The sequence below is a fragment of the Babjeviella inositovora genome (assembly GCF_001661335.1).
Source record: "Babjeviella inositovora NRRL Y-12698 unplaced genomic scaffold BABINscaffold_3, whole genome shotgun sequence".
Classification (NCBI taxonomy): Eukaryota; Fungi; Ascomycota; class Pichiomycetes; order Serinales; genus Babjeviella; species Babjeviella inositovora.
In genome coordinates this window covers 343577-358302 of record NW_017566840.1, presented here as the reverse complement: position 1 = coordinate 358302, position 14726 = coordinate 343577, and the positions used below count along the sequence as shown (strand labels likewise).

Below are 14726 nucleotides of genomic sequence, written 5' to 3'. Positions count from 1 at the left end.
AGGATTTGGTTCTCGACTTGTGCTCTCTGTCGCTGCTGGAGCGGTGCCTGGAGGAGAGGGCTTTGTAGGCAGAGCCCAGACGGTCCTTCTTGGATCTCTCGCTTCTCTCGTCCCGCTCGGCTTCTCTGAGTTTTTCTCTCTCTCTTCTTCTCTCCCTCTCCTTTCTTTCGAAGCGTTCCTTCTCGCGCTCCTTTCTCGCGCGGCGCTCGCTCTCAGTTTCCCGCGGGTGCTCGCGTTCAGATTCTCTTGGACGGTCGTCTCTTTGACGGTCGTCTCTTTGACGGTCGTCTCTTGGACGATCGGCCTCTCTGTGGCGCTGCTCACGCGCCTCTCTCTCGCGTTTCTCGTCCTGGAGGGCAGCTCTGGCCTTGGCTCTACCAGCAGCTTCTTCGTATGTCGGTGGAAGGTCGCCGGTAGGCTTTGTGGATTGTGGGGGGATGGGTGGAGGAGCACGGCGGTAACCATCAGAGTTGGTTCTGGCCCTGTTGACCGTGAGGTCTTGATGAAACGGGTTGTTGGATTTGCCGGACATGTCGCTGATGACGTTAGTACGTGCTGTTAAGCGTGGTAATCTTTTCTGGACGTGTAAATGCTGTGCAAGGAATGTGGAAGTACAAGTGCAACTATTTTTACTGTTTTGTGTCAACCGATGAACGAGGCTGTGTAATGCAGGCTTTGTTTCAGATTGTGCTAATTCTTCCAGTATCAAAAGCCGAAGGAATAAACAAAATCACAAGAAAAACAAAAACGCAGAAAACCCGATGTCTCGTTTGAAACATCCGCTGACACTCGACAAATCGCGAAATGACTCGCGACACGCCTTTCGCTCAGGGGCTGCGCGTCGCGAAAAACCAGGGCCACAAACTTGCGCCTCATCAAAGCTGGTACTTGCACGTAAAACACGAAAAGTATTACCTAGGCTGTTAGTGGAGGGGGCCAGCATCAATGATGGCATCGACGAACATATTACACCGATTTTCAAAGCAAAAAGCGATAATGCAATGAATCGATCAATATACCAACCACTTGCATGACTGAGTCCTCTCTCTTTCTAATATACATACGATGCGGTGGATGCCTGACGAACGTTCAGGCCGTGGACAGAACCCTCGGAGCCGGTTCTGGGAAAGTTAGGCCTGGATGGCGTGACAGGCTTGGCAAAGGTGTTTTCAGCCGAGTGCCTGACTGCAGTTTCTTGTTGGTAGACATGGTTGTAGGTTCTGTAGCGAGAAGGCTGTGTGGAAGGCGAACGAGAGTACTCCTCTTCATCCGAGGAAGAGCCGTATAACTTCTTGTTCTTGTCGATCCACTCTTCGTACGCCTTGCCACTCGCCCCGGAGTGCTGGGCTTCAAGCGCAACGTTGGTTGTTCTAAAAGGGTTGTTGGTAGAAAATCTCCTTAACGACGAGTTGGAGTTTGACGCCTGTGCGTGGGTGTAGAACGTCGGTGTTGGGGGATTCATCGAGTGTTGGGGTTACTATCGATTAGGGAAGTGCTTTGGAAGAATCACTTGGGTTGTGCTTGTAGGAATCTTGATGACAGTGGATAGGTCACGCAAATTAGACAATGGAAAATACCAATACCAATCTAAAGGGGCCGTTAGAACTGGTTCGATCTGGAGGAATCTGCCGGGCAGCACACCAAGTACCATGTCGGTGCACGCGGATTATGTCAGCATCTATGTTGGTGGCCCCAAGATATTTCCTATTTCGGTAATTAAGTTTTGTCTCCCTGCAGGCGCCCAGACAGTCTCATGTGTCCCATCATCGGTACGTTGGTAAGACATGCCTATGAAAAAAAGCTTCGAGATTTCAAATTTACGACCAATACCTGGCTCTTTTGCTCTTGGCACCCCTGCCTCGTAAATGTAGATAATTCAATTATTATAGGAATAATACAAAACGGATAATAAGTACATACTAGTATTACACGCCAATACAAGTGATTTATGCCCCTTTGAATTCTAGCAGTTGCTGAACGTAACCAAGTTTATTTATCAGTGTCATATTTACGGTTGGAGTGTTGTACAGCAAAGTGCATTTTCAGCCAGATACATCCCCCCGGGGAACCCGTTCAATAACGTAAGCGCTTTTACTAGCATGTATCAACGGTGTCGTGGTTTAGCCTCTGAGCTAACAAGGTCTTGATGGGATTCTATACTTGCCAATGGAGGCTGTGTACTTATAAATCTGCAAGGCACGGCGCGCATCCGACGGTTCCACCGTTCCAGGCCTGGAAGCTCGTATCAGTGGTGAGCTACAGATGTCAGTCAATACAACCCACAGGTTTCCCAAGCTCTTGGTTCATACCCGAGCTAGCGGAATTCAATAGATAGAACTATAGAGAGAGGTTAGAGTTCGGACAACGGTGTTAGCTCCACAGTTCTTTGACAGCTGCTTGATGTCGATATACACTTATATCAGCATCTTTTCAAGGTTGCTGACTTTCGTGATATAGCCTGCTTGCATCTTAGTAAGCAACCATATCACCGACTGTGTAATGCTATTCTAGTAATTTCATAATTATACAACCCATAATGTTCCTCAATTCTGTATTTATTGAAATACAAAATCCTGTGGCCTGGTCGCTTCAGGGAAAGACGATGGAGAAATTCCCCGGAATTCTTGTTCGCGAAAACATCTACGAAAAATCTCCTGTCAGAAAAAAATTCAAGATCAGCTCGCGTTTGCTCTCTACACTATTGTTAACACAAACACCCTACTATGTCGCTCATGAGCCAGATCGCGGAACAGACAATCTTCAAACAAGCGACACAAGGCGACGTTTTTTCGGTGCCGTGTCCCACCAAACGATCCCGCGTGGTGACCCGAAATGGCATGGATGTGTTCATGGCGGTAGAGAACGTGGTCAGGTGTGCCGAAATTACCAGCGGATCCGCCTACAAGACGCTCGACATTGCCGTGAATTTCCCAATCCTTTCCCTAGAACTCAATGCCTCCGGGACGTTGCTCGCTGTCGTGGGTGAGTGCGCCGTCGTTGTCACCTCCTTGCCATCACCGGGCTTCATGCAGCGCGGTGCACAGACCATCACGGTTAAGAACTACAGCGTGGGCGTGCGTGACTGTGCGATCTTAAAAGTTCTCTGGAACGGCGCTGCGCGCCATGATTCCACATTGCTCACACTCAGCGCGGACAATGTCATCCGCCTGTACGATCTTGCGCTTTCGCACCACTACCCACACTCTGAGTACAATGTTAAGCCGCAGAGACAGAGTGGCTTCTTCTCTGCCGAAGCGATGGAGGGAGAACCAGTTTCTATATCCTTTGGCGCAGCCTCCAACCCTCAGGGCAGCCTTACGCTCTATGTGCTCACGTCTGTGGGCGAGGTTTTCGCTATATTTCCTTTCTCCCCCGCGGTTCTTGCAGTTTCGCATGCCTTTGTCGAGGTTTTATTTCACGAGGCGGCTCTCAAGGTCAAGGAGAGCTCACAGGAGGATTCAGAGTCTGAGTACCCCAATAAGCAGCAATCAGTGTTGCAGCTCCATTGGGCGGCCCACTTGTGGAAGCAGGTCGATTCCAGCACCACAGAAGTACGTGTGGACAACTCCAACGGGGTCTCGGATATGTTGTACTTGCTATCCCCGGAGAAATTGGGCACCCCGAAGCTCCAAGGCCCACTCGGAATGTCGCCGTTCCCTCAGAAGTTGTACGACTCACTGGCCACGGATATTACTAGCGTTGCCTGCGGCGAAACCACCGTGCTCGCGGTTGCCTTTACCGACGGGGTGCTCATCTGTGTGCAAAACGATGAATTGAGCATGGCGTGGACCGCCAAGGAAGACAACGAGAGTGACGATGAAAGCAATATCAGCGTGGGTTACGTCAGTCTGGAAGACACTCCGTGTTTGTCTGTAGCAGAATACATTGAGTTTCCACTGTGTGAGCTGCTTTCAATCGCTAAGAGTTCCACACCGTATGTGTTCTACGTCATCACCGACACCTTTCTCCAGGTGAACTTTAGCAAATGGGGGAAAGTGCTCAACAATGCGATCGTTGAGAGCAAGCCCGGACTCTTCATAGCTTTGTTGTCTGCGCCCCTTGAGACGGAGTTGCTGGTGGTCAGAGAGGCCCGGGATGGCGAAACTGCCGCCCAGGCGATGCTTCTCGGGATTTGCGAGTTAGGCGAGGTGCCAGTGGTTGTTACCGTGGGCGGGAAGTCGGTTGAAATCGTAGAGGCATACCCAAAACCCCCCGTCGATGGGTCCAAAGCTCGAGCTCCGATTCTCGCTAAATCCGATGTGAAGGTCTACGAAACTCTCCTTAGCGGACCCCTCTCGGAAATCACCCAGCTCCTTGAACAAGTTCATATTTCCAACATCAAGGCTGTTCCCTTGACTACCGATAAGACCCAAGCTATCTCGGGAACCCCCCACGAAGACGTGGTCAGCGATTTCAATGCCGTATCCCAGGCCACCATCCAACAGGTGATTAACTTGCACAAGGTGGGCTTGGCGCTTTACCACCGCTTGATCGACCAGCAGCGCGAGTTACGCCGTCAGGTCGAAACTGTGGCAGACCTCAGTGTTAGAGACAAAGTGTTAGAGAAAGTGGCATCGAAGACCGACAAACAGGCTGCTGTGACCAGAATCGACACCGCGGTCAAGAGACAGGCGGAGTTGGTGGAGCGTTTGGCCGGCCTCGAACAGAAGGTACAGGGCTACGTGGCAAAACAGCGCGCAGAAATGCCCATTAGTAGCAGCGAGGTTGCCTGGTTCAAGGAGATTAACGACGTTAATGCGGTGTCAGGTGTTGCTGGGTTCAAGACGAGACTTTCTGGCTTGGAGCAACAGTTCGAGAATATTAAGCAACACGTAGCGAGGCCCGCGGTAGCGCCGCCGGTGGAGGATGTGCACAGGTTCAACAGCTTGAAGATGTATTTGGATGAGGAGCAAGCGTTGATGCTGTATATGGAGGTGATTTTGAAGCAGGGTTTGGAAACGTTGGGGCTGTTAGGGCTCTGAGTGAGGGAGTGTAGCTTTATCTCGTAAGAGCTTTCCTCATCAATATACCCCCCAAAAATTCATCTTGAAGTGAATTATTATCATTACTAAACCGTCGGTATTAGTTGTAGTTATACAGGTATGCTTTTATTCAGCCATCTATGCCGAGTTCTTTGCCTATGAACATAATTTGATGTATGACTTGAAACCGAGATTTAGATTTCACACCAATCTGGAACCTATTAAGCTGACCGAACGCCACTTGGTAAAACGTCAAAATAGAAACTCATAGAATTAGTCCACTCCATTATTTTCTTTAACCCAGCTATAAGTTTGCGTACTTTTAGTTTATCAAACTTCAAGCAGAGATCTCAGCATGGGCTAAGAATGCAGGAGAGCATCGAGAGACTCTTCCATTGAGCAATATATTACGGAATACGGTGACATCTAGGAAATTCTTGAGAAGATTTTAGTTATATCTGCATACAAATATATATATCTTATTAAATAGTTCTAATTACCTCTTTGTATGAATCATGCTGTCTAAGTTTGCCATCTTCGGTTGAGGTAGATCACACAATGCAGGATAGTTACCCGCCACTTAACATATGCTTGGAAAAAGTTGTCAGTAAGTCTTAGTCCCAGTTTTCACTCGTTATATACTCAAAAAAACATAATATGTCTGGTATGTTTTGTATCAATTAATCGAGGAATACCACTAACACGTCTAGAAACCGATGCCAGCGACTTGTTAGCGTCCTTGTCCTTGAGCAAGGAGGAGGCCCCAGTCTTAGAACAGAAAGAGACAGCGACTGAAGCCAAAGTTAAGGAAGAAGTAAAGGAAGTTAAGGAAGAGGTTAAGGAGACCAACAAAGAGGTTGAGGAAGAACCCAAGGATGTATCCAACACAGTTGCCGCTGAATCTTCCGACACGGAAACTGACGCTTCTGTCCCTGAAAGCACTCTCATCAAACCAACTTATGAGGTCAAGGTCAAACTTGCTGATCTCCAAGCGGATCCAAACTCTCCTCTCTACTCCGTCAAGTCCTTCGAAGAGCTCGGTCTCTCAGCAGAGCTCCTCAAGGGTCTCTATGCGATGAAGTTTGAAAAGCCATCCAAGATCCAGGAACGTGCTTTGCCGCTCCTCATCCATGAGCCAGCCCAGAACATGATCGGCCAGTCGCAGTCCGGTACCGGTAAAACCGCTGCTTTCTCTCTCAACATGCTCACACGTGTCAACGAGGCCGACCCGTCAACCCAGGCAATCTGCCTCTCCCCAGCGCGTGAGCTTGCGCGCCAGACCCTTGATGTCATACAGGTCATGAGCAAGTTCACCAAGATCACGACCCAGCTCATTGTACCGGAATCTGTGCCGCGTGGCGCACATGTAAATGCGCAGATTCTCGTGGGTACCCCGGGGAGTACTCTCGACATGATTCGCCGCAAGCAGATTGATGTCTCGAAGTTGCGCGTGTTTGTGCTCGACGAGGCTGACAGCATGTTAGACCAGCAAGGGCTCGCGGACCAGTGTGTGAGGGTCAAGCGTCTCCTTCCGAAGCAGACCCAGTTGGTGTTGTTCTCTGCCACTTTCCCTGTCAAGGTGAGAGAGTATGCGGAGAAGTTTGTGCCGAATGCGAACAGCATGGAGTTGAGACCGGAGGAGCTCAACGTTGATAGTATTAAACAGTTGTACATGGACTGCAACTCTGAAGCCCACAAGTTTGAGGTCTTGAAGGAGTTGTACGGGTTGATGACCATCGGCTCCTCCATCATCTTTGTGCAAAAGAAGGACACTGCCAACATTTTGTACGCCAAGTTGAAGCAGGAGGGCCACGCGTGCTCGATTCTTCACGGTGACTTGACCACCACCGACCGTGACCGTCTTATCGACGACTTCCGTGAGGGCCGCTCCAAGGTGCTCATCACTACTAACGTGTTGGCGCGTGGTATTGATATTCCGTCGGTGTCCATGGTGGTTAACTACGATTTGCCAGTGGACAAGAACGGCAAGCCAGATCCAAGCACCTATTTGCACCGTATCGGTAGAACCGGGCGTTTTGGCCGTGTTGGTGTGTCTGTCTCGTTGGTACACGATGCTGCCAGTTTCAAGGTCTTGCAGGCCATCAAAGATTACTTTGGCAAGTGCGAGATGACCCGCGTGCCCACCGATGACTGGGACGAGGTCGAGGAGATTGTTAAGAGGGTGATCAAGAGCTAAGAATAAGAATATTTTAGGACCCGAATAAATGGTTGATTGTAGCTGAAAGATAGAGAAAAGTGGAGTTGTTATGAAGGAGGAGGCACCAGGAGCACGAATGCCATTGAATATAGCGCCTTACACTCGATAAAGTATTGGGTCGGTCTTTGAATATTTTCGAAATAATCTCTGTAGTGTAAAGCTTCACGATCGCAACTGCAGTAAAAATCTTCGGCCACAGGACAAGCAAATAGAGCTACACCGTTAGTATTTCTCTTAGCGGATAGCACGACTCGGAAGTCGTATCAAAGGTGTTTACACATCGTGTGTCGTTATTACCCTTAGGCTCGCCTGAATCTTTTTTCTCACACGGTGTAGCGCGATACTGCTATTCTTATGGATTATAGGAACTTTGCTCTTGTCTTGCGTATATACTTGGTGCTTACAGTAACCGACAATATCCTCCCTCAGTTGGCTAATATCCACTTTTACCTACTGTATACCCGCAAACTGAACAAGCTGCAGGCCAAAGGTATATCTAGGATACTGATCTGGTCAAATAATAAGGGGCCAAAATATAGTTCTTTTCTCCCGTAATGTTTCATAGTACCAATAACTATTTCCTTTAAAAAGAGCAGCGTTCTGGTTCATCAAAACCCCTTTGTACTGGTTTAGGACTTCTGCAGTGAGGCTTTTTCCCTGCGCCGTACCCTATGCGTGGATTGTTCTGTGTGTCCGGCACCTAAGGAGCAATAATCCTACATTTGGTGTCGGCCGAGGGATTAAAATGGGAGTTAACTGCGGTGCAGGTTCTCGGAAAACGATCCGGTTATAGGTATGGTGACGTTTTAGGTCATCGGAAAAAGAGAACCAACTAAAACCAGACATTTGCTTTAACCTTTCGTCTGCTCTGCAGAGTTTGTAATGGTAAAGATAGACTAGAGGTTTGACAATTAAATCCTAAATCATTGCTCCACTAGAAGCACCTTACCGCATAACGAGCTTTCGCTAGTTCGGAAAACCCCTAGTATTGGTATTTACCCCCAGAGCTCTACGTAAACTTGTTTCCAAGTCTAATAGAGCTATTTCTAGAACATTGTTTTTTTTGTTTTTTTTGCCTAGCTTCCAAATGTCGTAGCCTGGCGTGCCGGCTGCCCGCGCCGTAACATCCGAGGCGCTGCCGATCACGCATGGAATTCCAACGCTGGCTTTACTCCGATAAGAACTGTGGAAAAATCCATAAATAACCCCCAAAGGCTGATATTAATTTTTCGGGCTTCCTTCTCTTGTTTATCGCTAATTGCTAGTTTGACTCTCATTCTCCTCTATAAGCTTTCGCCTCTCTTTGTTTGAATTATCGCACATTATCCTCATCCCCATGCTTGCTAAATCCCTTTCTCGCCTGGTCCCCTTAGCGTTCAAGAGCGCTAGTGCTCAGAGGTTCTCGGTTGCCACTCTGATGAAAAACAAGATCTCTGCTGAGGGCACCAAGCCTGCTGCTAGCTCTGCCCCAATCGTCCCACCAACCAACGTAGCTCCACCAGCCTCCAGCCCGCCTTCGCCCCACTCCTCGGGGGCCTGGAAATACACCAAATTCACCGGAAAAGTCGTTCTCGTTTCTCCATTCCTCCTAGTCGGCTACTACTTGTACAGAATCTATGACGAGAGCCATCCAGCTTGCCAGCAACCACAATCCGCTGCGCATGCCTCTGGTAACAAGAAGAAGACCCTTGTGATCTTGGGTACCGGCTGGGGCTCCATTTCCATTTTGAAAAACCTCGATACCACGTTATATAACGTGATCATCGTCTCCCCGCGCAACTACTTTCTTTTCACCCCGCTCCTCCCATCCTGTCCTACTGGAACCATCGAATACAGATCAGTCGTAGAGCCAGTCAGATCTGTTGCTAAGAGAAGACCGGGGGAGGTCGTCTATTACGAAGCCGAAGCCACGGATATTGACGCTGCCAACAACAAACTCATCCTCACCCAGAAGCTTGGGAGCGATGAAGTCAAGGTAGAAGGTGTGGACACAATATCCATCACTCTTGATTACGATTACCTAGTTGTTGGTGTGGGCGCTCAGCCAAACACCTTCGGTATTCCAGGCGTAGAGGAAAACTCGTGCGTTTTAAAGGAGATTTCCGACTCCCGAAAGATCCGGAGGAGATTCATGGACTGTATCGAGACGGCCGCGTTGCTTCCAAAGGGATCTTCTGAGCGCGCGAGACTTCTCCACACTGTCGTTGTTGGCGGTGGACCTACTGGGGTGGAATTTGCTGCTGAATTGCAGGACTATATTGATGAGGACATCCGCAGGTGGAACCCGGAAATCGCTGAGGAGATGAAGGTCACTATCGTGGAAGGCTCGCCGAACCCACTCAGCATGATGAACAAAGATTTGATTGCGTACACCAGGGAAACCTTGGTAAAGCTGGGGATTGAGCTCATGACCAGCTCCAGAGTGAAAGAGGTTACCGATAGATATGTCCACGCCATCGTTAAACAACCCAGTGGCGAATCGACTTGGGTCGATGTTCCATACGGCTTGCTTGTCTGGGCTACTGGGAATGGCACCAGAGATATCGTCAAAAAATTGTCTACTAAATTACCGGAACAAAAAAATGCCACTAGAGGGTTGTTAGTCGACGACTACATGAGATTGCAGGGCTCCACAAATATCTACGCTCTCGGTGACTGTACATTCACGCGAAACCCACCCACCGCCCAAGTGGCTCAACAGGAAGGTATCTATCTTTCGAAGAGTTTGGAAACCTTGGCTAGGGTGGATGACTTGGAGTACCAGTTGTTCAGCTCTAGTTTTGAGGGCGCGGAAAGGGAAAGAGCTCAGCACAACTTGAGCAGAGAGAAGGGCAGCCTCCAACCGTTCAAGTACCATCATATGGGCGCGTTAGCGTACATCGGATCCGAAAGAGCGGTTGCGGACTTGTGTTGGGCCGAAGAGAGCTTTTTTAAGAACCTCAGTAAGATCTCCATCGGCGGAACCTTCACCTTTTTCTTCTGGAAGTCAGCTTACGTCCAAATGTTGTTGAGTACCAAGACCCAAGTGTTGGTGACCATGGATTGGATCAAGGTTGCGTTGTTTGGCAGGGATATTTCGAGAGAGTAAGCTTTTTAGGGCGCCAGAAACAGCTTCCGTTTTAGTTATTTGGGGGGCCTCTCTAGTTATCATTAAGTCTTAGTGCTTCGCTATATGGCCAGTCCGTTTAATTAATATTTTACAATATACCTCTAAATGTATACATTGGTTGAATGCATAGGTGCATGTGTTATCCGAAGCTTCGAGATGGGCTGATCATCGAAAGTAACGGCATATTGAAAGCACATTAGAGGTGTGGATCTATAATTTGAAGAAAATCAAGTATTCCTATTTCCGTTCCATACAAGAGTGAATAACAATACCCAAGCTATTAGTTTCCCCTAGAATCATGCATAAGCCACTTAAGCATCGCACCACCCAACATTCACATAAATTAATAGTATACGTCGTACGCCCCATACTTTTCAGCATCTCCATCCGGCTCCAAGCTAAACATAACACGATTGGTATTATCCCCGTCCTTAACAGTCTCTGACCCAGAGCTGCTCTGCTGGGCTTCTTCTGACGAGAGTCTCCGGAGGAGCTGGAGCTCTTCGATTCGCTGGGCCAAGATATCCCCATCCATCCCTCCAACAGATGAGACATCCGCTATCATCTCTCTCAGACGCTCCGTCGAAAGTCTTGACCTGCTTCTCGGACAGGCCTGTTTCTCGCCACCAGCTGGTTGCTTTAATCTCCCAGTATAGCTACCCAGACGGCTGAGGGTCATGTTTCTAGGGCCATGGCCAGATGGAGGAATAAGTTCGGAATCCTCAGTGGCTATGCGCACCATGCTTCCGGTACGGGACACCATGGCTTTCAACGATGGCAAGGTCATCAGACCGGAACGCCTCCGTACCTTTCGCTCTTTCTTCAAACTGGATTTTAAGTTTCGGGACGATGGCGAATGAGGGAAGTAGGATTGGGCCTCAGTCACTTCTGGCAGCGATACCGCAACGTACTCAGTCGCCCTGTTTTCAGCAAAGTTGATTTCCACAGAATTCGTTCTCGAATGCATCTGCGACCGCGGCTGGAACAGGACTCCAGGAGGTATCATGTACCCATTGGAGTAGCGAGATGTCTCGTGGTCAAACCCTAAAAGCGGCTTTGAGTAGCCTGTATCCGCGGAGCCGTGGATTTCATTGCCGATCTTGTGATCAAAACTGTTCTTCCGGGCAATGACAAAACCGGCCTTTCGGGTGGACTCGGAATCTTTTCGGGTAGCCTCAAAACTGCTCTTTCGTGTGAGGTTGTGGAGATTATCGATCAGGATCTTGCGTGACTTCCGGCGCAAGCATGCGGTATCTCCTTCTTCACCGAGGAGAGGTTCAGGACTTGGATCTATGGTGATGTGCGAGAGACTCTTGAACCGGCCCTGGTGGAGCTTCGGACGCGGTTTATCGCCATTCGATACTGGCTTTTTGGCCTTGTGCGCCGGCAGTCCTCCGTGAGGAAGGTTGACGGATGAAAGGGTCCGTCTGCGACCAAAAGCCAGGCCCACGGGTCTCTCCTTGACCTTGGAGTGGGCCTGAAGGGATATGGATGTGAAGGAACGGGAGTTAGGGACACCACGTAAGGTTCCTGAAGGAGAGGCATGGATACGGAGGCGATGGGGGGCTTTGGAAGTGCTTTGGGCCTCCAATTCAAACTCCTCAGCGGTGATGACGGGCGAGCTGACCAACGTGTATGGGGAATTGAAGTGGGCGAGCTTGTTGGAGATCAAGCGCGAGCGGAGCTGGGAGATTCCCCTGTCGAGGGCAAACTCAAGAGCACAGTGGTTACGGATGATGGTCATCTTGGGCCACGTGGCGCGGGCACCGCGGACAGTGCACTCAAGAAAGAAGGCGGGGTTCGGGTTCTGGAGGATCTTGTGCAACTCGGTTAGATGTAGCTCGGGCAAGATCGTGATGTCGCCGCTGTACTTCTGGGAGAGAATGGACGTGGCCTTGGTGCACAAATTGCGGGCTATTCCAATCTCTTTCGCCACATCGAGGTAGTGGATCACCTCTGAGGCCATCAATCCGTAGAGGTTGCTCAACGACTGCTTCAACCACGCGCTGTATTCGGTCTCTACATCGCCTCCGACGCAGGAGATGGACATCTTCAAGAGTGGTGCCACGTGCGGGTTCACCTGGCACGCGATGATGTGGCCCACGTTGAACATCTCCGAGAGGCGTGTGATAGGGACATCGTTGTCAACCGAACCGTCCACATACTTGACGCTAGACGCGCCGTTCCATTCCTGGACCACACGTGTGCGTGGAACCTTCTCGTAGATGGTCGAAGAGGCAAAGACACCGGGAAGGGAGCAAGAAGCGCATACAGCCGACCAGATGAGCACCGACGGCGCGGTAAGGTAGTTGAGAAGTCGCGGCTGTTCGTGGATGGACGCGGGCGACACGGTGATGTTGAGAATACGCCCTGTGCGGTTGTAGCTCTCGCGGAATGTCAAGTCACCGAGGAACTCGTACATGGTCAGCTGCAAGTGGCCACTGTCAAACCACGTACCGTACTTCAAGAAGCGCGACAACTTGATCCACACGGTCTCGCCAGCATCATCGAAAATGTTTATACTCTGTTCACCAATCTCCGAGAGAATGGTGCGGATTTCGTCGTTCGTGTTGGAGCACAAGATGCTTGCGACAATGGAGCCGGCTGACAGGCCACTAACGATTTTGGGCAAGAGGTCCGATTCCATCAACGTAGAAAGCACACCGATATGGATCAAACCAAAACAGCCACCACCCGAGAGCACGAGCGCAGTGCGGCCGATGTTTTTGCGCGTCTGGATAAACATCTGGAGGACGTACGACGGATCAAGGCCGGTGTGCCCTGAGGTGAGGAGCTCCAAGCACCGTTCGCTCTCGTCGATATATTCCTCGATCAAGCGCTTGGTACCCACATAGCTATGGCGGTACAAGTTGACGTTACCAATGTTTCCAGCGTTGCGCACGAACGTGGTGCGGACCAAGTAGAGCAAGCGCTTGTAGTCGCCGCTCTCGCGCGCGTCACGGAGCTGCGCGAGTCGCGCCGCAACAAGCCCATGATCATAGTAGTCAGACTCTGCCGCCTCCTTCCAGGCATCGTTGCCAAGGAGCCGATCGAGCGTCGTGGAGATGTCGAGCCAGTTGGCGTAGTTGGTGGTTGCTCGCTGTTGCGCGAGCAACGCGCGCACCTGAGTGTCGGCCTCGCTGGCAGCGGGTACAAATGAGCCGACAAGCGGGACCTTGCGCAAAAAGCTGATCGCGGTCTCTGCCGCACGGTAGAACGGGTTTGTGAAGAGTCCGTCCTCCTCTTCTGTGAGGAGCGAGTGACGTTTAAAAAGGATCTCTGTAAGCGAATCGTACTGGTCTGCCGGGTCAAATTCTAGCGTCGGGTAGCTCATGGCAACGGAAGGTAATAGGAAGAGTTGATAGATAACAATGGGAAGGGCAGGTGGTGCAAATTTCAAAGACGAAAGACGAAAGGCGGTGAGCAGAAAAAACGGCGGCTAGTAGTACTGCTGGGGATAAGAAGAAATGTGTGGTAGTTCACAGCTACTGTGATTTCTAAATACTAATATAATTTAGAGTAAAGTACTGGCATAGGCGAGGTTTGGAGGCTTTGGGGTTGTTTGTGATATTAAAATGTAGCACTTCAGGTTGCGCGTGACGCCTCAGACTTCTGCAGAGAGGGTTTTTAATCTGTGATAAACCGGTGGCATGTGAAAGTGACTGGGGTAGACACTTCAGGTGGGCCACGCACGACAAAAATGGTTATGGATTTCCTGGATTTTTGGCACGCCAATCCGACTTATATACACCTCAACCGGCCGGTCCGGTATTATTCTATCAAACGTGTTTACTGGATTCAGTAACATGGAAACTTGTCTAGGCTATTGGATGTTCGGGTGGCTGGAGGTGGGTCACATAATACGCATAGCAACTACAAATATGTATCGCAGACATTGACGCAATATGTTTAATTGTTATCAATATTGGTAGGTTTTTGTGACCGCAAGGGATAATCACAGAGGTTTAGAAAGGAAGAGAACTTGAAATCTCCAGCACAGTTATTTTAGCCTTTACTACACTCGCATAACTGAGAATCCGATGATGTAAACCGTGAAATGGTGCTCCGTTGTGTACTTCGGTGACGGACGGGAACTAAATCTGCATACAAGCCCTCTATAATAACCTGTACCTGCCACCCTAACCACCCTACGGAATTATGGCGTATGAGTACGACTCGTGTTCAATTTATAGAAGTTATTATAGTAGAGGTAAAGTTAATACAACTCCTGGTGTACACCAAGGGTTAATCTCAATCCTATACTCTTATGAGGTAACGGATGGATAGGATAGTTACAGTTATCCATGGTTCTTTTCCTAGTTCGACCACACGCTAGAGCATATCCATATTGCTGCCTTTTGAAAACAGAGTATCACTATATCACAGCCTACGTGTATAAAGGATGAGGTGTTTGTGT

At 49.5% G+C, this 14726-nt stretch overlaps 5 protein-coding genes across 5 annotated transcripts; 4 read left to right on the top strand and 1 right to left on the bottom strand.

The window, feature by feature from the left end:
• The first annotated feature begins 2754 nt into the window (after nucleotides 1-2754).
• On the top strand, nucleotides 2755-5187 carry NUP82 (linker nucleoporin). Its single transcript, XM_019128240.1, has one exon. The coding sequence runs from the start codon at nucleotides 2838-2840 to the stop codon at nucleotides 4980-4982; it is 2145 nt and encodes a 714-aa protein (XP_018986366.1). The 5' UTR covers nucleotides 2755-2837; the 3' UTR covers nucleotides 4983-5187.
• A 452-nt stretch (nucleotides 5188-5639) lies between these two features.
• DBP5 (ATP-dependent RNA helicase) lies at nucleotides 5640-7179 on the top strand (the record flags this gene model as incomplete). Its single annotated transcript, XM_019130366.1, has 2 exons — nucleotides 5640-5646; nucleotides 5693-7179. The coding sequence occupies 2 exons, from the start codon at nucleotides 5640-5642 to the stop codon at nucleotides 7177-7179; spliced, it is 1494 nt and encodes a 497-aa protein (XP_018986365.1).
• A 214-nt stretch (nucleotides 7180-7393) lies between these two features.
• BABINDRAFT_160454 (uncharacterized protein) lies at nucleotides 7394-7761 on the top strand. The gene has a single exon (XM_019128239.1). The coding sequence runs from the start codon at nucleotides 7555-7557 to the stop codon at nucleotides 7753-7755; it is 201 nt and encodes a 66-aa protein (XP_018986364.1). The 5' UTR covers nucleotides 7394-7554; the 3' UTR covers nucleotides 7756-7761.
• An 856-nt stretch (nucleotides 7762-8617) lies between these two features.
• Nucleotides 8618-10288, top strand: BABINDRAFT_33674 (uncharacterized protein; the record flags this gene model as incomplete). Its single annotated transcript, XM_019131645.1, has 1 exon — nucleotides 8618-10288. The coding sequence occupies one exon, from the start codon at nucleotides 8618-8620 to the stop codon at nucleotides 10286-10288; it is 1671 nt and encodes a 556-aa protein (XP_018986363.1).
• Nucleotides 10289-11972: 1684 nt separating this feature from the next.
• On the bottom strand, nucleotides 11973-13643 carry BABINDRAFT_20442 (uncharacterized protein; the record flags this gene model as incomplete). The annotated part of the gene is made up of 1 exon (XM_019131246.1): nucleotides 11973-13643. A coding segment is annotated over one exon (1671 nt), but the record flags the coding sequence as incomplete, so codon positions are not given.
• Nucleotides 13644-14726: the final 1083 nt, after the last annotated feature.